The sequence below is a fragment of the Sminthopsis crassicaudata genome, chromosome 5 (genome assembly GCF_048593235.1).
Source record: "Sminthopsis crassicaudata isolate SCR6 chromosome 5, ASM4859323v1, whole genome shotgun sequence".
Lineage (NCBI taxonomy): Eukaryota > Metazoa > Chordata > Mammalia > Dasyuromorphia > Dasyuridae > Sminthopsis > Sminthopsis crassicaudata.
In genome coordinates, this window is record NC_133621.1 from 211,428,470 (window position 1) to 211,449,704 (window position 21,235).

Sequence of the window (21,235 nt, forward strand, 5' to 3'; positions counted from 1 at the left end):
GAATTAGAATAGGCAATAAGGGAAAAAAAGCAATCATTCTTTGCAGATGATATAATACACTTAAAAAAAAACTAGAGAATCAATTTAAAAACTACTTGACATTATTAACTTTAGCAAAGTTGTTAAATACAAAATAAACCCACATAAATCATCAGCATTCCTATATATTATCAACAAAGCTCAGCAGCAAGAGAAAGAGAAATTCCATTTAAAATAACTGTAAACAATGTAATAATACTTGGGAATATATCTGTCAAGACAAACCCAGGAACTATATAAACACTTTTCACACAAAGGGATGAAAAATATGAGCTGCTCGTGAATAGGCAACTCCACCTAACTCCATTTATTCAGTGTCATATTGAGATCAAACTATCAAAAAATATTTTATAGAGATAGAAAAAAAATGAAAAAATTCATCAGGAAAAACAAAAGTTCAAGGATCAAAGGAATCAATGAAAAAAAAATGAGAAAGAAGTTCTAGCCTTATCAGATTTTGAGCTCTATTATAAAGTGGCAATTATCAAAACAATCTGGTACTGGCTAAAAAACATAGTGGTAGATCAGTGGAATAGATTAGGTACAAATATGATAAGCTCAAAGATCCAAACTTTTGGAACAAAAACATTATTTGACAAAAATAACTGGGAAATTATTTTGAGAATTGGAAAAACTGACAAACAGTAAGGGAAAAAATAGATATAGACCAACATCTCACATCATATGCCAAGATAAAGTCAAAATGGGTACATGATTTACACATAAAGGGTGATATCATAAGCAAATTAAGAGAATATGGAAGAGTTTATCTGTTAGATTTATGGATGAGAAAATAATTTAGGAACAGAGAAGATATAGAGAACCCATTACAAAATGTAAAAATTTTGATTATATAAAATTAAACAGATTTTGTACAAACAAAACCAATGCAACAAAAATTATAAAGAAAGTAGAAAACTGGGAGAAAAAATTGTATAACGAGTATCTCTGGTAAAGGCCTCATTTCTCAAATATATAGAACTGAGTCTAATTTATGAAAATACAAGTCATTCCCCAATTGATAAATGGTCAAAGGATGGGAATTGGCAGTTTTCAGATGACAAAAAAAAATAAAGATATCTATAGTCATATAAAAAAAGGCTCTAAATCATGACTAATTAATTTAAAATGCAAATTAAATCAATTTTGGGATAATACCTCACACTTGTTAAGAGTGGTTAATATGACAAAAAAAAGGGGGGGAAAAGGTCTTGGAGATGTGGGAAAATTGGGATACTAATGAGTAGAGTTGTGAAATGATTTGACTATTCTTCAGAGCAATTTGGAACTATGCCCTAACGTATAAACTTGCATACCCTTTGATCTAGCAATAAATTACAAGGTCTGTACCCCAAAGACATTCAGTAAAAGGAAAAAGATCTATTTGTACACATATATTTATAGCAACTCTTTTTGTAGTAACTAAGAATTGGAAATCAAAGGAATATCCATCATTTGGGCAATGGCTAAATTAGCTGTGATGTGGAACATTTATTGTGCTATATGAAATGACAAACAGGATAATTTCAGGAAAAACCTGGATTTACATGAACTGATGTACAGTGAAATGAACCCTATCAGGAGAATGTTGTACACTGTAAAAGCAATACTGTTTGATGAAGAATTATGAATAACTTAGCTATTGTAAGCAACACAATGATCCAAGACAATCCCAAAGGACTAATAATGAAACATACTATCTGTCTCCAAAGAAAGAACTGATATTGATTGAATACAGAATGAAGCATGCTATTTTTCACTTTCTTGCATTTGTCTTTTGCGTTTTCTTGTACAAAATGATTAATAAAGGAAATGTTTTACATACTTGTATCTATATAACCTATATCTAACCATCTCAGAGAAGCAGAAGGAGGGCAGGATAAAATTTGAAACATAAAATTTTAAATTAAAATGTCAAAAATTTTTTTAAAAAATCAATTTTCATTATCTGGTGTTTGTTGCACAAATATTAGCTACAGGGCAACTATTATATTCAAAAAGTTATTTACAATCTAATGGAAAAGGCTTACTACCTGTGCGACCTTGGATGAGTCCTTTAATCTTCTTAGACCTCAGCTTCCTCTTCTATAAAAGAGTGGGTTGGACTCTAAGGCTTCTGCCACAGATTTAGGATCCTATGAAAAGTGCATGGTTCCTCTCAACCACAAGCTTACTATTTTGTGACAGGCAAAGAAGCACACACAAATGAAGCTTGTACATATTATAGATACAAAGGTAGAAAGCAGTAGTTCAGTTCATCAGATCACAAACCAGAACAGGAAAATGTTAAATACTACTATGAGCAGTCAATGAACCATCCTAAGGTTCTAGGAAATCCATGTTCTTGAGGCTAAAAAGTACATAGGAAAGGATGGCAAAGCAAGTAAATAACATAGATAAGAGGGAGAGAATAAAAGCAGGAGCAAGACAAGGAAGGTGAGAAAGGAAAGCAAAGGAATGAGAAGGGGAGAAATTGAAGCACAAAAATACTACCACAAACTTGACCTACTCCTCACTTTACCAACAAATTCAGTTATATAATATAACCATTTCCTAATCATGCCGCTTAATTAAGATTACAAACATTTACACAACAATAATAATGGCTAACATTTACTCTGAGCCAGATACAGTTAAGCGCTTTACAATTATTATTTCATCTGATCCTCACAATCTTAGGAGGCAGATACTATTTTTTCATCCCCATTATGCAGATGAAGAAATTGAAGCAGATGAAACTGAGTAACTTGCCCAGGAATACACAGCAAAAAGTATCTAAGGCTTGATTTGATGTCAGGTCTTCTTGACTCTAGATCCAGCATTTTCTCTTCTGTAACAAATAGCTGCCCAAGTGATTATCTACAGTTAATAAATGCAATTACTGTATTTTATAACTTTTCATTATCACCAGTACACATATGATTATAGAACCATTCTTCTAAAGTCCTACTTCCTTGTTTCAGATGATTCTGCAGACAAATTAGCTCTGGAGACTGAGTAAAGGCCCATAGATAAGTTAAATGCAGAAAGGATCTGGTTAGCCAGAGGGTAATACATTTTTTTCAACCAAGGCAAATTACAGACTTAAATTGTGAAAGTGTTAGAAGGAATGCAGGGAGGCTCTATATCAAATAAGGCATAGATCTTTAAAATATTAAAGACCATGTAGAAGAATAGTCCAACTTTAGGTCACAAAGCACGATTATAAAACGCTGGTCTAGTACTACTATGGTTAACTGTAACTTAGTTTACTACAGCCTTCAAAGGGCTGCTTCCTGTGGTAATCGGGAAAGAAAAAAAAAAACTAACCCAATCCAAGAAAATGTGGTAGCCTGAGGTCACAAGAAAACCTACTATGTACCAGGCACTGCAGGTAGTGTTTTGGTGTTGTTCAGTTTCAGTCATTCCTATCCCATTCTTTGTGACTTCATTTGGGATTTTCTTGGCAAAGATCATGGAGTGGTTTAGCATTTCCTTCTCCAGGTCATTCTATAGATGAGGAAACTAAGGCAAATACAATTAAGTGACTTGCCAAAGGTCACACTGCGGGCAAGTATCTGAGGCTAGAGCAGGACTCAGGAAGATGAACATTCATGACTCCAAGGCTGGTACTTTATTCACCAAGCCACCTAGCTGCCCCACTGTGGACAGAACTGGAATACAAAAATAAATATGAATTTTTCTCCAACTCCAAAAACTTATAGTCTAATATTACATATATAAAACACATACAAAATAGAAACATACACAGGAAGTGATCCAACCCTTCAGTTTTACAAATGAGAAAAATGAGGCCCAAAGAGATTAGTTACCTGCTGAAGTTACAGAATAGCACAGTCAAGACTGAACTCAAGTTCTCTGACAAGAAATTATTCATGATCTGTGTTCAAACAATTCAGTTTTTCCTATCTCCTATTCCCTACATAACACACCTTCAAGATGTAACTCATGACTTTCAAGTTCATAGAGTTGGGAATCTATGTTTATCTTTAAGATTGTTGCTATTCTTTTTGTATCTTTTCAAGTGAAACATTCTACTTTATTTTTAGCATGATATTACCTAAGAGAGGATCTCAATGATTAATTTACTCAGTCTTGATTTTGGAATACTTGGGTTCAAGTCTAGGCATTAATATACATTTTTAAAAATTAATATATATATTTATATACTAATTTTGTTCAAAAGGAAAACCACTTAATGGATAAATATGTTTCTTCATCAGTAAAATGGAGATAGTGATCTTTATCCTATCTAGGTATCTCCAAGGATTGTTTTGCAAAAAGCATGGAGCAAAGAAAAGAGATTTAGAATCAGAAGATTCAGTTTCTAAACTGGGTCTGCCACTTATCCAAGTCATTTATTCTCTCTAGGTCTCAGTTTCCTCAATTTGAAAACAAGGAGATATGTAACCCATAGCAAGTCATTCAACTTATCAATTCTGTGGGCAAGATTTAGAAGGCTGGCATTTATGAAAAATATTTCCTCACTAGAAATTCCCTATATCAATGAAATCAGAAATCTAAACATTATCTCAATAACAGGAAGTGCACAAAGGATTAGTAAGATATATGGCCTCTCCTCAAAGAATTTGTACTTCAACTAGGTAGCCAACTGATAATAATAACTCAATATAAAATTTAAATGTTCTCAAAATAAATGCTGACAACTTGGAGAATAGTTATAAACAAATCATGGTACATAAATGTAATCAAATATTGTGCACTGTAAGGGGTAACAAACATGAAGAATTGAGAAAAATATAGAAAGTCTTATATGAACTGATTAGAAAAAAGTAAACAAAACAAAAAATATATACAACTTCAACAACATAGAACAAGAACAACAAAAAAATAAAATGGATGCTGTGTAAGTATGGAATTTCCCAGAGAAAAATTATTTTTTAAATAGCCAGAGAGACTTGAAGTGACACAGATACTCTAATTTGAGTTTGTCATTTTTTTAAAGTTAAATTCTTCTGTTACAAAACAATCATTCTCAAAAAATATATCTAAATTTACAGAGAACATGGATATGCTGGGGAAATGCCACCAGTAAACACTCAATGAAGGGTCCTCAATAAAAGAAATTGCAGAAGATAAAGGAATTTAGCAAATCATAATTCACAATGTAGGACATCCATTTTAGATTAATGTTTGGTGACAGTAATAAGTTTACATGAATTTAGTCCAGAATGCCAATTCCCAAGACAATTTTCCTTGAGAAATAATTACTGATGGGTTTGAAATTCAAATAAATTTATTAAGCATCTATTATGCTTCATGTATTATAAAGTTACTAGAGATACATATAAAATCAAACAACAATCTGATGTCAATCTGATGCTTCCATTGGAGCTACAGGAATGATGAAATTGATCACGAAAATTAAAATGTGCTTTTATGGCTATTTACTGGATATTCCAGACTTTTTTATGCTGGCAGTACTTGCCATAGCATTTTCATTTATGCCAATATTTATGAAAAGACAAAAGGAAAAAAAAAGTAACAGAGCTGATTAAAACAGATGGCTAACAAGAAAATATTTTTCAGATATGAATATTATGTAAATTATCATTGATAGGTTAAAAAAATACTAAGTAGAATTCTGTTCCCAATGAAATTTGGAAGACTGGACAACTCATAGAATCCCAGGTAGAATATGTGTAGCTTCTGATGTAGGAAGCGTAAAACTGGACAGTTAACCTCACCAAATTCTCTTAATTCTCTAAACTTATATCACTCAAAACTTATTTTGACTATATTCATCTATTGCCTTACATCATGTCTTGTATTTTTATATTAAATTATTGCTTTGTTCTTTAATCTTTCCTGTATATATGACAGTTCTTAACAGCAAATAACAAATACTATAGCCATTTTGAAATCTTCCTCCCTCCCCCACCCAAATAGTCAGGCACAAGGTTTTTACAAATAAAAAGATGTTTAATAAATATTAGCTAAAATAAATATTCTACTGTTGTTTTTGAAGTATTAAAAAATTTATTAACATTATGCTGAATTATTAAAATATACTAAATAAGCCAACTGAAAAATTATTTTGCAATGAAGATAATTTTAATGATAAATATATTCAAATGATCACAATTTCATTTATGAATATCATTTAAATTATCACAATTGTTAAAAAATATACTTTTTATGACAATACAACTAAGTCATTCAAAATTATTCTTTTACCTCCTAAGGCAAATTGTAATTATGAAAAGAAGATATGTAGGCAAATGTAAGGTCAAGTAATTTGGTCTCATATATAAAATATTGTTAAATTACGTAAACTTAAATTCTGGGTTTGCTTTTTTTTTTTTAATTTCCAAATAGAAAAATAAATTTTTCTCAGGTCTCAATCTTATGTATTTGTCACCGCTGACATTACCTGGCATAGCATTCCCACTTATGTCAGCATTCATGAGAGCAATGAAAATAAAGAAAAAATAAAGGAGGTATTAAAGGAAAATGTCTAAACGGAGAGAGGTATAAATTAAAGAATGCTTCTTCAAAAGAAACTAGGCTGAATGCTACTATTTCCCAGGTTACAAGAGAACTTACTTTAAGCAAAAAAACTTTTTGGCCTTTCTGGATAGTAACAAACCTTACAGTTAAGAATTCTTGGGGAAGGAAGAGGAGGAAAAGTTCCATGGGTTAAAAATCTATCAGCTAAAAGAAAGGGTTCCATCTTTATTGAAATAAAAGCATTTACATTTAAAATGTGCACTCCTATAGGATATAAACAATGACAGGAGCAAAAGAAATTTTCCATTATTATATCCAAATATGACTATAGACAATTCCTTGATCTTACCTTCTCCTTTTCCTCCCATCAACTCTACTATAAGAATCATACTGAAAATACTTAGCTATTAGCAAACTGTGAAGATTCAGAATTGAATAAAGGAATGTGAAAAAAGTAGCCCACAGCCTCTACTCTCTGGCATGATTTAGCTTCTGTATATACACAAAAATATTTCTTCTATACTATCTAAAATGATTTCTTTATTTTACTATACTGTCAGAAATCTGAGATTTATATGACTTAGTCATTTAGCAAAGTGGGATTATCAATCATTCATGCCTCATTGTAATAAGCTATAACAACTCCATTGAGGTAATAGGTATAAAAAGGAGAAGGGAAAGATGGGAGGCAGACAAATATTTTCAAAGCATATAGTATTTTGGAAGTAGTCAAGATCTTATAATAGGGAGCTTAGGGCAAGATGAGGGCAGTGAGAGTCCAAAAAAACCCCAAAAGATTATCAGAAAATGGGAAGAAAGTGAAAATAAGGATATGGAAAAGTACCAAAGATAATCTTTATTCCAAAAATTTGCCTAGGATCAGATATGTACCTTCAAGAAAAGAGGAAAAAAAAAAAAACCTTCCTATTTTCTAACCCCATCTTTGCACTAATATAGTCCACTATTATGTTTCTAGCATTCATGTATCATTGGTACTAAAGTATTTTGCAAACTACCTTAGGAACTGGATCATCATTGTGTTTTAAATTTCAACCAAGTAATTTACAATAAATTTCTGTAGCACAATTCACTTGTAATGTGAAGACTACATTTACTTTCTATTATTATGTAAAGCAGGTCACTGGGAAAACTTCCTGAAATTTTGAGAAAAGTGACAATGTAACTTAACCTATTTCTAAAAGAAGACTAACTTTTACATTTATATTTTCTTATCATTCACCACTATATTTTTAATGCAAACAATTTACCTGTCAAAATTTCAGTGCTTCTTGCAGCTATTGTTTTAACTTTGATTATTCCTGATTCAGCAGCCTGTAAAAATGAATAAAAACAATTAGAATTTAAAACTGCTATTCTAAGCTTTCTTTACAAAAACAAACAAAAAGTCAATCAAACATCAAACATGATGAAAATATTCAACCACACTTCACTTACATTATCTGTATGTAACCGAACAAAATATTTCTTAATAACTGGTTTAATTTCTTCTTCATTGATGATGAATTTACCCTTTTCATTTTTGATACTGGTAATATGGTCTTTTTAAAATCAAATTAACTCATGGCTTCTCTATTTTAAATTTTTTCCATAAAACCATCTCTTAGTTTTATTTATTAGTTCACTGTTTTTTTTTCTTGGTTTTTTTTTCTGAGGCTGGGGTTAAGTGACTTGCCCAGGGTCACACAGCTGGGCAGTGTTAAGTGTCTGAGACCACATTTGAACTCGGGTCCTCCTGAATTCAAGGCTGGTGCTCTATCCACTGCGCCACCTAGCTGCCCCCTAGTTCACTCATTTTACTTTCAATTTTGTTGAACTCTTTGATTTTCAGGATTTCTAATTTGGTGTTTAAGTAGAGATTTAAATTTTTTTTCTTTTTCTGTTTTTTTTTTTTTTTAAATTCCATACTCCATTTATCGATCTAATCTTTATTCTATTGTAATAAATGTTTAAAGATATATATTTTCGGGGCAGCTAGGTGGCGCAGTGGATAGAGCACCAGCCCTGAATTCAGGAGGTAAATAAACAAATAAATAAATAAATAAAGATATATATTCTCTTTAAAGTACTGTTTTGACTATATCCCATACATTTTTGTATATTGTCTCCTGGTTGCCATTCTCTTTAACAAAATTTTTGCTCATTTGATTTGTTCCTGGGAATTTATTAGGATTATTTAATTTCTAATTAATTTTTAATCTATGTTTCTTGGCCATTTATTGAATATAGTTTTAAATTTCATTATGGTCTGAAAAGGAGGTATTTAATATATAATAATATTCACATTCCTTAATTCTCAAAATTCTGTTACTCATCAAGTCCCAGATTTCGAGAACAAGGTAGATAAAAAAGTAAAGTAATTCACATTTAATGTATTCAAATATGATTATTATTTTTGTTATGGCATATTCACTGCCATTATTTAAAAGTCTTTTAAATTCCCTTTTCTACTGTTTGTAGACTAATTCCATCTTCATGTGCTTTTAACTGTTAGTATGACAAATACTAGAACAAGCAAAACATAAAGAAGAAAAATTATTCCTCATCCTACTTAGCAAATATTCCAATATACTGGAATGTCAAATAACTTTTGAATTGGATTGTCTCTAATACAATTCTTCACTTTCCCTTCTGAAGCACGAATAATTGATGGTAAACTGCTATTATCTCTTACTGGACACATACATATATATGTACAATGATTCTGTGCATGCCTATACATAGAGAATACTTTTTTCTTTATGCATATCCATTTCTGAAATGTTTTGAAACATGGAATTAGAGTAACTAAGTTCAAAAGGGAAAAAAAATCATGTCTAAGCCTCGTTAAAGCAAATCTTTTATGTTTTATTTTGGTTTCAAATCAATACATAAAATGTACTGGGATGATATGTAACTTCCACCAAATTTGCCAGTATACACCAATTAATTATTACTACATATACAAATAATTACATGAAAGCCCAAAAATATAACCAAAAGGTATCACCACTGAGGAACTTCCTCCTATCCCCCAAATACAGAAAGGTACTGAATCCTTCCAGATCATGGTGCTTTTTTTCCTCTCACTGGAATTGCTCAAGGTTATAATTCTCTATTTGGTCTATTTTGCTAGATTTTTGCCAGAGGCCCCTTTTGATAAATCAAAGATATCAAGTTAAAACAAGGAGCTTATTTATTAACTGAGGTAAAAGTATAATGCCTCCTCTTATCCTTTTATATGACATACTTTTTATGCTAAGCTGGGGTTTATATATGACAGAAAATTCTTAATAAAATCATTAAGTATCATTTAAGGGGTTAAATCAGGATCTAAAAATGGTTAATAGGGAAAAGTTGAGGCTCCTAACCTATTTCTTAGTTTTGCGTATTTCCATTTAACCATTCATTTCCTCTATTTCCCCACTTTGCCAGGCACAGTCTTAGCATATTGACAGTATACACTGTTCATAAGTGAAAAGCACTAACAAAGAGTCAACAAATTAAAAGGTACTATACTTGAAATATAAATATAAAGAAAGCTACAAACCCTTCCTGTTTGGGAACTCAAGAAACTCACAAACTAGTGGGGGAAACAACAAGCAAACAACTATGTATAAACAAGATACATATAGGGGGAAAGGTCCTAGTATTATTAAGAAGGATCAGGAAAAGCTTCTTGCAGAAGATTGGATTTTGCAAAACAGAGAGATAGCAGAGAAGAGAGAAAGAGTTCCAGGCACATGAAACAGCTAATAAAAATACAGAGGACAGAGATGGCATGCCTTTTACTAGGAACAAGGAGACCCGTATTGATGGGTTATAGAGCATGTGGAAGGCAATAACGTATAAGTAAACTGGAAAACGTAAGAAGCGTCCATATTATTAAGGGCTTTAAAAGCCCAAAGATTTTATATTTGATCCTGAAGGTAATAAGGAGCCACTGGAATTTACTGAAGTTATTGTTTAGGAAAATCATTTTGTTTGACAATTTAGTAGAAGATGGAATAGAGTAAGAAGAGAAATGAGGCAGAAGAATCAGATTAAATAAGAATTAATAAATTAAAGAAACCTATGACTAAGAACTGATTGATTTAAGATTGGAAAAGGAATAAAACAAGAATGTATATTATCATCTTATTTATTTAAGTTATATGCAAAATCCATCAAGCAAAATTCTGAATCAAAAGCTGGAATTAAGGTAGCCAGGAGAAATATCAACAAAATCAGTTAATGCAAACACAACCACTCTGATGGCAGAAAGTAAAGAAAAAGAGGGTACAAGAGAAGTGTAAAAGCTAGCTTGAAGTTTAACTTCATAACACTAAGATCTTAGCAACTAGTTCCATCACTTCCTGGAAAAAAGAGGAAGGAAGCAGTGTCTGCTTTTATATTCTTGGGATCATCACTGCAGATGATAGCTGAAATCATGAAATTAAGGAAGGAAAAGTTAGATATGATAGATCTCTAGGAAAACTTAATGGAAATAGAAAGGAGTATATCTTTCTCTCAGCTGTACTTGTCATCCTCACAAAAACTGACCATGTATTTCAGGACATAAAAACCTTACAATAAATGCAGAAATATTAAATTCATCCTTTTCAGACCATAATGAAATAAAAATTATATTCAATAAAGGGCCAAGGAACACAGATTAAATTAATTAGAAATCAAATAATCCGAATAAATTACCAGTATCAAAAATGAAAAGGGTAAAAATTCATTATCAATGAAGAAATTAAAGCAATTATTAAGAAATATTTTTTACAAATATATGTAATTCTGATAACATAAATGAAGTGGATGAATGTTTGCAAAAAATATAAATTGCTCAGATTAACAGAAAGGGAAATAGAACATTTAAATAATTCCATCTTTCAAAATAAAAATTGAAAAGCCATAAACAAGCTAATCACCTATACCAGATGGATTAACAAGTAAATTCTACTTAACATTTTAAAAACAATGGATTGTATGCTATATAAACTATTTGGAAAAACAGGGAAGAAGTTCTAGCAAATTCATTTTGTGGCTTTAATCTGTAAAATAAGGAGGACAAAAGCAGAGAAAGAAATATATAGACAAAATCCCTTAATGAATACTGATATGAAAATTTTCAATAAAATAGTAGGCAAGGGGAAGCTAGGTGGTATAATGGATAGAATGACAGGCCTGTACTCAGGGAAGGCTCATCTTCTAAAGTTCAAATCTGGCCTCACTCTTACTAGTTATGATCCTCTGTTTGCCTTGAAGTTTAACCTCATTTGTAAAATGAGTTAGAAAAGATACATCAGGCAGGTATTTTTGTCAAGAAAACCTCAAATGGGGTAACAATCAGATAAGACTAAAAATGAATGAACAATTTAACAATGATGGTGACAAGAAGAATTAGCAATTAATTAGATTATGGCCACATGTCACAATGATCATCTATTATAACCAGGTGAGATTTCTGCCAGGAATTCAGGACCAATTCAATATTAGGAAAACTAAACATAATTGAATAACAAAAACAACAAAATTTCTATGATTATCTTGATATAAAAAAAAAGCTTTGATAAAATACAGCATTCATTTCTATTAAAAACACTAGAGAATATAGGGAAAAACAGAGCTTTCCTTAAAATTATAAGCAGTATATATTTAAAACGATCAGCAAGTACTTTCTGTAATGGGGATAAGCTAGAAGGCTTTTCAATAAGATCAGGGTGCCCAGTGTAATCACTATCATTCAATACTGTACTAGAAATGTTAGTTTTAGCAATAAAAGAAAAAGAAAATTCTAGATAATCAAACTAAAAATTACTTGAAATAACAACTTTAGCAAAGTCACAGGATATAAAATAAATTCGCATAAATCATCAACATTTCTATTTAAGATAAAAAATGCTGAGCAGCAAGAAACAGAAAGAGAAATTCCATTTAAAATAACTGTAAACAATATAAAATATTTGGGAATCAGCTTACCAAGACAAACCAGAGATAATCTGAACAAAACTACAAAACACTTACCACACAAAGTCAGATCTAAACAATTGGAAAATACCAATTGCTCATGGGTAGACAGAGTCAATATAATAAAAATGATAATTCTATCTAAATTAATTTTACTTATTCAATTCCACATCATTGAAACTACCATTTTTTTAAATAGAGTTAGGGGAAAAAAATTCATTTGAAAGAAAAAAAAGTCAACAATATCAAGAGAATTAATGGGGGGAAAATGCAAAGGAAGGATGCCTAAATATACCAGATCGAAAACTATAGCAAAATACAGTAGCAATCATCTAAACCATTTGGTACTAGCTAAGAAAGAGTGACAGATCAGTGAAATAGATTAGGGATATAAGACACAGTAGTAAATTATTGCAGTACTATTTGATTAACCTAAAGACTCCAGCTTCTGGGATAAGAACTCACTATTCAATAAAAACTGCTGGGAAAACTAGAAAACAGTATGGCAGAAACCTAGGCATAGACCAACCCTTCACACTTTAGGTGTGAATGGTAATGGGCATGTGATTTAAACATAAAGGGTGATACTATTAGAATAGCAAGGAATAGTTTACCTGTCAGATCTATGAAGAAGTGAAGAGTTTATTACCAAACAAGAGATGGAGAATATTATGAAATCCAAAATGGATAATTCTGATTACATTACATTAAAAAGGGGTTTACACAAACAAAACCAATAAGACCAAAGCAGAAACCAGGAAACAATTTTTATAGCAAGTGTTTTTGATAAAGACCTGATTTCTCAAATTTATAGAGAACTGGGTCTAATTTATAAGAATACAAGTAATTCCCCAATTGATTTCATGGTCAAAGGATATGAACAAGTAGTTTTAAGATGAAATTAAAACTATCTATAGTCATATGAAAAAATGTTCTAAATAACTATTAATTAGAGAAATGCAAATTAAAACAATATATCAGATTGGCTAATATGACAGAAAAGGAAAATGATAAATATTAGAGAAGTTTAGGAAAATTAGGACGCTAATGCATTGTTGGTGGAATTGTGAATTGATCCAATCATTCTGGAGAGCAATTTGGAACTCAAAGGACAATCAAACTTTGATCCAGCGATACTACTAACAGGTCTGTATTCCAAAAACATGTTTTATAGCAAGTTTCTCTAATAATGGTCTTATTTTCAAATATATGAAGAACCAAGTAAGATTTATAAAAATAAGTCATTCCCCAATTGATAAGAAACCAAAGCTATAAATATATGTATATATTTAGTCACATGACAAATGCTTCAAATCACTACTAATTAAAGAAATGAAAATCAAAACATCTCTGAGTTAACACCCCATTCCTAACAGATTGGGTAATAAGATAGAAAAGGAAATGACCAAATGTTGGAAGGGAATGTGGAAAGATTTGGACACTACTATACTATTGGTGGAGTTATGAACTGATCTAATCTATTCCACAGAGTAATTTGGAACTATGCCAAAAGGCTAAACAACCGTGTATATCCTTTGGCCTAGCAATACCACTATTAGGCCTGTATCACAAATACATTAAATACGAAAAAGAAAAGGACCCACATGTACAAAATTTGTAATAACTCTTTTTGTGATGGCAAAGAAATAGAAATAGAGGGGATATCCAACAACTGAGGAATGGCTGAACAAGCTGTGGTAAATGATTGCGACGGAATATTATTGGAAATGACAAGAAGGATAGTTTTTGAAAAACCTGGAAGACTTAGATGAACTGATGCAAACTGAAGTGAGCAGAATTCAGGAGAATAATTTACACAACAAAAGCAATATTGTATGATGATCAACTATGAATGACTTAGCTATTTTGTTAATATAATGAATCAAGCAAGATTCTCCTGAAGAACTTATGATGAAAAATCCATTCCTTCCATTGAAAGAAATGATGGGAGTCTGAATGCAGACTGAAGCATATTTTATTTTCAATTTCTTTACTTGTTTTCTTGAAAGTTTGTTTTGGGTTTCGGATGTTTTGTTTTGTTTTGTTTTTTTCATTTTTGTTTTTTTTTGTTTTGCAACATGACTAATATAGAAATGCTTTGAATGATTTGACATGTACTGATATCACATTTCTTCCCTTCTTAATGGAGGGAGTGGACAGAAAGAACAGAACTGACATTTGAAATTTAAAAAAAATGTTTAAAATATGTAGTAAATTTTAAAAGAAAAATATTTTGATAGATATATTTCAATATAACTGGTTTCCTTTGTATCCAATGTATTTTATTTTAGGCATTTAAAAACATTACTTTGAGCAATCCAGAGATCTCACAAGACTGTCAAAGGAGTTAATGAAACAAAAAAATCAAGATAGATGGAAAGGAACCTGAATAGATTGTTTTGGGGGGATAAGGAAAAGCCTACAGGAGAAATTGGTGCTTGAATTGTTTTATTTATATTTTTAAAATGTATATTATTTTATGAAATATATTGGAAGAGAAAAAACAAAAACAAAAAAAAGGGAAAAAACATAGTAGATGGCCATCTACTCATTCTCCAAATCTTTGCTACCACAAAAGGAGCTGCTATAAACATTTTTGCACATGTGGGTCCTTTTCCTTCTTTTATGATTGGTACTGAGTCTTAAAGGAAACAGATTCTAACAGGCAAAATTTGGGAGGGAATGCATTTGACATGGAGAAAAGTTAGTACAAAGGCAAAGAGGTGGGAGATGGAATTTCATATATAAGGCTTGTTGCTCATACATATAGGTAAAAGGCATTTTTTCATCTAGGAGCTCCCTTTACTGAATGAAGTCCTCTCCTCCTCCAAATCCTAAATAAAAGCAGTATTTCAGAACAAATGACATATAACATTTTAAGGTGTGTATCATGCTTTATCACTGATCCTCAATAGACCCTACTCAACTCTCCCTAAATGGCACTCATATTCTTGGTCATCAAATTAGCCTCTAATTCTGGCTTAGGATCTTTCTCTGTCTTTCAGTTTTAGGAAAGGAAGGAATTTTCTCCATTTAGGGGAAAATCCTAATAAGGTTATTGGATTTTGCAAGGTATCAATGGGAACCTCTCACCCTATTCATCCTCTCTCCTCCCCTTTTGACTGAAGGTTTGAAAAAAAAAAAAATTGAAGGGAATTTTACATGCCTACTTATGTAGATTTGTCTGGCTCCTAAATTCAACGGTTAAAAATCTATTCTCAAAGCCTATTAGAAATTAATTCCTTCCAGATAAGCATAATAAAGTGAGTTGTGTTGTTATTACACACTGTCAAAATTGTTAACTATTAGCAGATCAAAAAAATCTTGCTAAATTTCTTAACAGGTTGTGTATGTCATAACCCATCATCATTCTATACCATCAACTTCACTTCCTACGTTTCCACTCCTTATATCCTCAAATAGTTTCAGGAAAATTAAAAATAATTCATACTCACAAAAAGGATAAATGTCCCATAAACAGCTTTAGCCCAACATATTCAAAATTGAACTTATTATCTTTTCCCTCTAAACTATCCCTTCTTTGTTAATTTCAAGAATACCACCATCTTTCCACTTTCCATTTCCAATTACCTATCATTTCACCTCAATATCAGTCCTCTATGACTTCTTCTTTCATCTGACACCACAGTTCTAGTGTAAACTTTTATCTCCTTACACTTGGACTTTTCCAATAAGCTTACTGCCTCAAGTCTCTCATCATTCCAGTCTGCCCTCCAGTTTAAAATTGAACTTCCTAAAGTGTAGTTCTAACCATATTATTTTCTATTAAACAAGCTACAAAAGCTTTCTATTACCTCCATTTGGTCTTTAAAGGTTCCTACCATCCCAATCTTCTTATACTCCTACTCCCCACTTTCAAATACAATTTGATCAAGTGACATTGATCTCTCTGTTTTTCCTAGCAAAAACATAATCTTTCCACTATGTGAGTCAGTCAATAAATATGTATTAAGGCACCTAAAATGTGCCAAAAAGGAACTCATCATGTAATGGTGCATTTCACTAGCTGTTCCTCATAACTCCCTCCCTCCTCATTACTATCTCTTATCTTCCCTGGTTTTCAGATCTCAGCAATAAAGTCCCATCTTCTACAAGAAGTCCTTCCTTGCCCTCCCTCATCAAGCATACCCTTTCTAATATTCCAAATTTATCCTTTATAAATGTTATATGTACAAAGTTATTTGCATGATATCTTCCAAGTAAATAGCTGAAACTCTTAAAAGGTGTGCTAGAATCAGACAACCCAGTACTTAAGGCTAATTACCTATTTGACAATGACTCTATTAGCATGTTTGGAAAAATGGCCCTTCTCACCATTACTCAATGTTTAGTGTATACAGATAATTGTAGGCAAGGATTAGAAGGTGGGGTGAAACAAGTGAGACTTCAAGGCAGGAGGAGGAGAAGAGAAGTTGGTGGCGAGCCTCGGGGCAGTTTGTCTATCTCCTTCACTTCTCCCCTTAAAGTCCAAGGACTTTTACTTAGCCTGACTCTGGCTGTTCCTGAGGCCTCCAGGGAGCTAGTCCAGACTTTACACTTCCACCACCATAAACCCCCATTCCCCCATTCCCCCTCTCTACCTTGTCCATTACATTGTGAAATTCCTTGAGAGTAGGGGCTGGGTATCTTTGGCATTTTGTGAAGTATCTTGCACATTAATAAATGCTATCACTAACAACCAGTTTTGGTAGGGGTTCAGGTATAATCCCATTAACAGACTATTTTCAGAGGACTAGACTGGCTTAGTCATTTTCACAGCCACTAGGTTCACCACTTAGTAAATCAATGGCCACCTATGAAAAAACAAAAAAATATATAAAGGCTCTCAGTCCTAAGAAATATCCTTTCACTTTTGCAGAAACAGTTGCAGTTAAGGAAAGAAGGGGCAAACGCTACTAAAAAATACATGGTTTTTAGACCATTTATAAACATTAACTTCACTATTAAAACTCTTTAAGTGTGAGCTCCTTTTGCAGTGGTCCACATATTGACATGATTTCAGGGAATGAATTGTGTCAATACTGCCATTCTGGTTTCTATAGACTGATAAAAGTCGCAAATAAATGGAACTGAGGCTGACAAGGCTCTTCTTGGAGAGTTAAATAAATGAACAGACTTTATGATACACCCAAAGGAAACAACAAACATCATTCTGAGGACATTCAATCATCACCTACTCCATAGTTCATGACTAGTATTTACAAAAAGAATCCATAAACCTCTACTTATACACCAAGCTGTTTCTAACCCCAATTTAATTCCTAATTCAGTTTCTAACAAAAAATTTTTTTAAAGAACCTCCAAATTATATCAACATATACTTTGATACTCAGTGACATCAATGCAAAAGCATGATAAATGAAAAAAAAAATGAAAATAAAAAATAAAAGGATAAAGTCTACACAGAATTCTCATGCCTAATACTAGTCTAAGTTCTCTTTTTGAACTAGACTAGGCATGATAAACACTAATATCACAAAAAATGAAATTGATAATATTTAGTCACAAAAAAGCATGGTATTACTGGTATGAAAATCATACAGAATCAACTGTCTATGAACTATCAAAAAAATTAATCTGTAAGAGATGGATCAAATTTAGTGGAAGATTATCAGAAAACTTAGTCCAATCTGATTATTAAATAGTATTGATGCCCCAAACTGGGAAGTAAAAAGGAAGCAATGATAGTAACCACCAATTTTTTTTTTTTTTAAATTATTCAAAGCACTGAGCCTGGAGTTAAAAAGATATGAGTTCAAATTTGACCTCAGACATTTACAAAATATATGACCCTGTGCAGATCATTTAACCCTATTTGCCTCAGTTTCCTCATTTGTAAAATGAACTGGAGAAAGTAATGGCAAACTACTCCAGTATCTTTGCCAAGAAAACCTCGAATGGGGTCATGAAGAGACATGACTCAATAATTACAATTACATGTAGTTTCTCCCAAAAAGCAATCAAGCAAAAAGCTTTTAATAAGCACCTACTATGTCCTAGGCATTGTGCCGTAAAGAAGAAACACAACAGCCCCAGAGCTGGATGAGATTTCAGGGTTCATCCAGTCCAATCCACTCATTTTACAAATGAGAAAATTGAGGGCCAGGAAGGTTAAGTAATTTGAGCTTAAGTTCTATCAGGAAAGATGTACAATAATAAGTATACACAGGACCTAGCCAAAATACAGGTAGGGTAATTTTGGAAGGAAGGGCAGGATTAAGAGATGTTTCTTACAGGTGGTAGTAGCTGCGCTGAGTTTTAAAGGGAAAAAAAGAGGCAGAGGGTGAGGAAGAAGCACATTCCAGGGATGAGGGACAAAGAAAAGGCCCACTGTCTCTCCCATTAGACATAAAGTCATTCAGGTAGAAACTGTCAAGAGTTCTTTTTTATTCTCTGTGTCCGGGCATTTAATAAATCTTTATTAAGTTGAGGATGACTGTGGTGCTCTTGATATGGTGGCTTGAGGGGAAGCACACTAAGTTTGATTTCGGCCACAGTGAGTTTAAGACACGGATGAAATATACAATTAGAAATAAACAGTTAATTGGGGATTATATTATTTCTAAGTTCCTTCTAGCTCTACGTATCAATTTCTACATGGTATTCCAAGTGATATTTAAACCTATTAAAAGCTCAAAAAATGTGTCCCCAGTTTTAGTGCAAAAGTGGAAAAATGGGAAGGGGGGGGAGAGAGACTGGGCTGGGGGATGATGCTTCTCTTATACTTTGCAGATGGGAAAGAAGTCGTTCTCCTAAGATTCATGGGGGCGATCCTTGGAAGATCCAGGTTATTTTGGCCGGGTCAGTCACTGAACTTTTCCAACTAGCAGGGAAGGTGAACAGAAGGGGGGGGGGGCGGGGCGAATTAGTCTGGTGGGAGTCAGAACTAAATAAACAGGCTACTCTTTTCAAACTTCTACCCTAAATGCAAATGCGAGCAGGGAGAGGCAGGAAGAGGAAGACCCCGTCCATCTCCGGCCTCTAGGAGGAGACCCCCGGGGAGGCGGACGGGTCCGTGAAGCCGGGCGGGGGTGGGGGCTGAGCCGGGAAGGGGAGGCCCCGCGCGGCTGCCCGGCCCCTCCTACCTCCTTGACAGGTGGGAATTTTTTCTTGCACTCCAGGGACAGGGCCCGCAGGTCGCTCTGCATGTTCTCCAGCAGCTTCTTCACCGCCTCGGGGTTATTCGTGCAAGACATGATCCCCCCGAGCTCCGGGAGGACCGCCCCCCGCTTGCTGACTCACACGCCCTCAGCAGCAGCCTCGCTCCGGGCTCCGTGGCGGCGGAGACCCGAGGCTGCGGCCCCCCACAGCCGCCTCTCCCCACGCCTTCTTCCCCTCCCGGCCCTTCGGCTTCAGGAGCGGCACCCGGGCCCGGCTCCGAGCGGCTGCCGGAGTCGCCAGCGGCCCACGCCCGCCTACTCCCGCTGCGGCGGCGCCGGCGGCCAATGGGGCAGGAAGCTTCAGCGCCCGCTGTGCCCGGCGCTCCGTCTCGCCGCCGCCATTAGCCGAGTCTCCCCACAATCCGTCGCGCGGCCGGGACACGTCAGCCGCACTTCCGCACAGCGCTGCTCTCTTGCTAGCGGAGCCTAAGGCCGGGAGGAGGGATGAGGAGGAGCCCGGCGAGGGGCGGGGCTCTGGGGGGCGGGACGAGAGCGAGGGGGCAGCCTGGCCTCGTTCTCGCCCGTCCTGATTCTCGGCTCGGGACGCGCTGGTCTGTCAGTCAGCTTCGTCCTCCCGGAGCTACCGGCGGAAGGCTAGGAGCCCGGAGACGCGTTCATTAGAGGCCAGAGATGGAGCTCCAGACCTGGAGTCAAGTCCAGATTCTTAGACTTGGGCCATCTCAACTTCCTCATCTGTAAACTGGGACTAATAATATTAAACATCCGGGCAGTTAGATGGCGCCGTATGGAGCATAGCCATGAACTCCAGAAGGCTAATCTCCATGAGTTCAACTGCGCCCTCAGACACTGGCTACGTGACCCTGAGCAAGCCAGCTTAACCCTGTTTGGCTTCGCTTCCATATCTGGGGGAAAAGAGAGCGCTGGAGACGGTATTTCTGTCACCTCTTCCCTCCCCGCCAAATTCAGTTTAACACACATTAAGCTCCTACTGCATGCAGTACTAGTGCAACCGGAAGCTTGAGTTCGGTAGAAAGTGTGCTGTACTTAGAGCTTAGGCTCAAATAACCAATTTTGGCTCTTTTAGAAGAAATAATGGCTAGCTTTTATAAAGCGCTTTAAGCTTTACAAAGCACTTTAGAAATATTATTCCATTTAATCCTCGCAAGAAGTCTGGCAGGTAGGGTATATTGTTATCCCCTTTTTACACACAGCTAGTGAATGTGTGAGGCTGGAGTCTGATTCTGGGTCCAACCCGGTTCCGAGCAGGTTGGCGGAATTAGGAAGAAGTGAGTTCTAAGATAGGTTGTGCAAGGTTTTGCAAAGGTGAATGTTGGAAATTATTCACAATGAAAAACACTAGACAGCATAGGAACAGTAACAACAACAAAAAGGACAGGTTGTATGACATCCTCCAAATTAAGGGACAAAGATTTTATTACACTGCTAAGAGCAGGCTAACTCCGTGAGAGTTTTTAGTAAGGAAAAGAGTTTTAGCAATTAACAAGGGAGAAGACAAATTCCCTAGAAATAACCAGGAGGAAAATGCCCGCAACAGAAAAGCACCATGAGGTGGGATTATACCATTGGGCAGGCTAAATTCATAAAGAAGTTTATCAAGGATCTACAGTATA

At 34.4% G+C, this 21,235-nt stretch overlaps 1 protein-coding gene across 5 annotated transcripts in view; it reads right to left on the reverse strand.

Moving 5' to 3' along the window:
- The window catches only part of MON2 (MON2 homolog, regulator of endosome-to-Golgi trafficking), a 119,814-nt gene extending 99,810 nt beyond the window's left edge, over positions 1 to 20,004 (reverse strand). For 3 of the 5 annotated variants that reach the window (XM_074269764.1, XM_074269763.1, XM_074269767.1), the window contains exons 1-2: positions 19,569 to 20,004; positions 7,779 to 7,842 (exon numbers count right to left, since the gene is read on the reverse strand). In XM_074269764.1, the coding sequence (XP_074125865.1) occupies positions 7,779 to 7,842; positions 19,569 to 19,679 (175 nt within the window). In that variant the 5' untranslated portion in view covers positions 19,680 to 20,004. Of the gene's footprint in view, positions 1 to 2,072; positions 2,175 to 7,778; positions 7,843 to 19,568 lie in introns of those variants that run through there. The other 2 variants (XM_074269765.1, XM_074269766.1) reach the window with 2 other exon arrangements.
- Between the last annotated feature and the right edge of the window lie 1,231 nt (positions 20,005 to 21,235).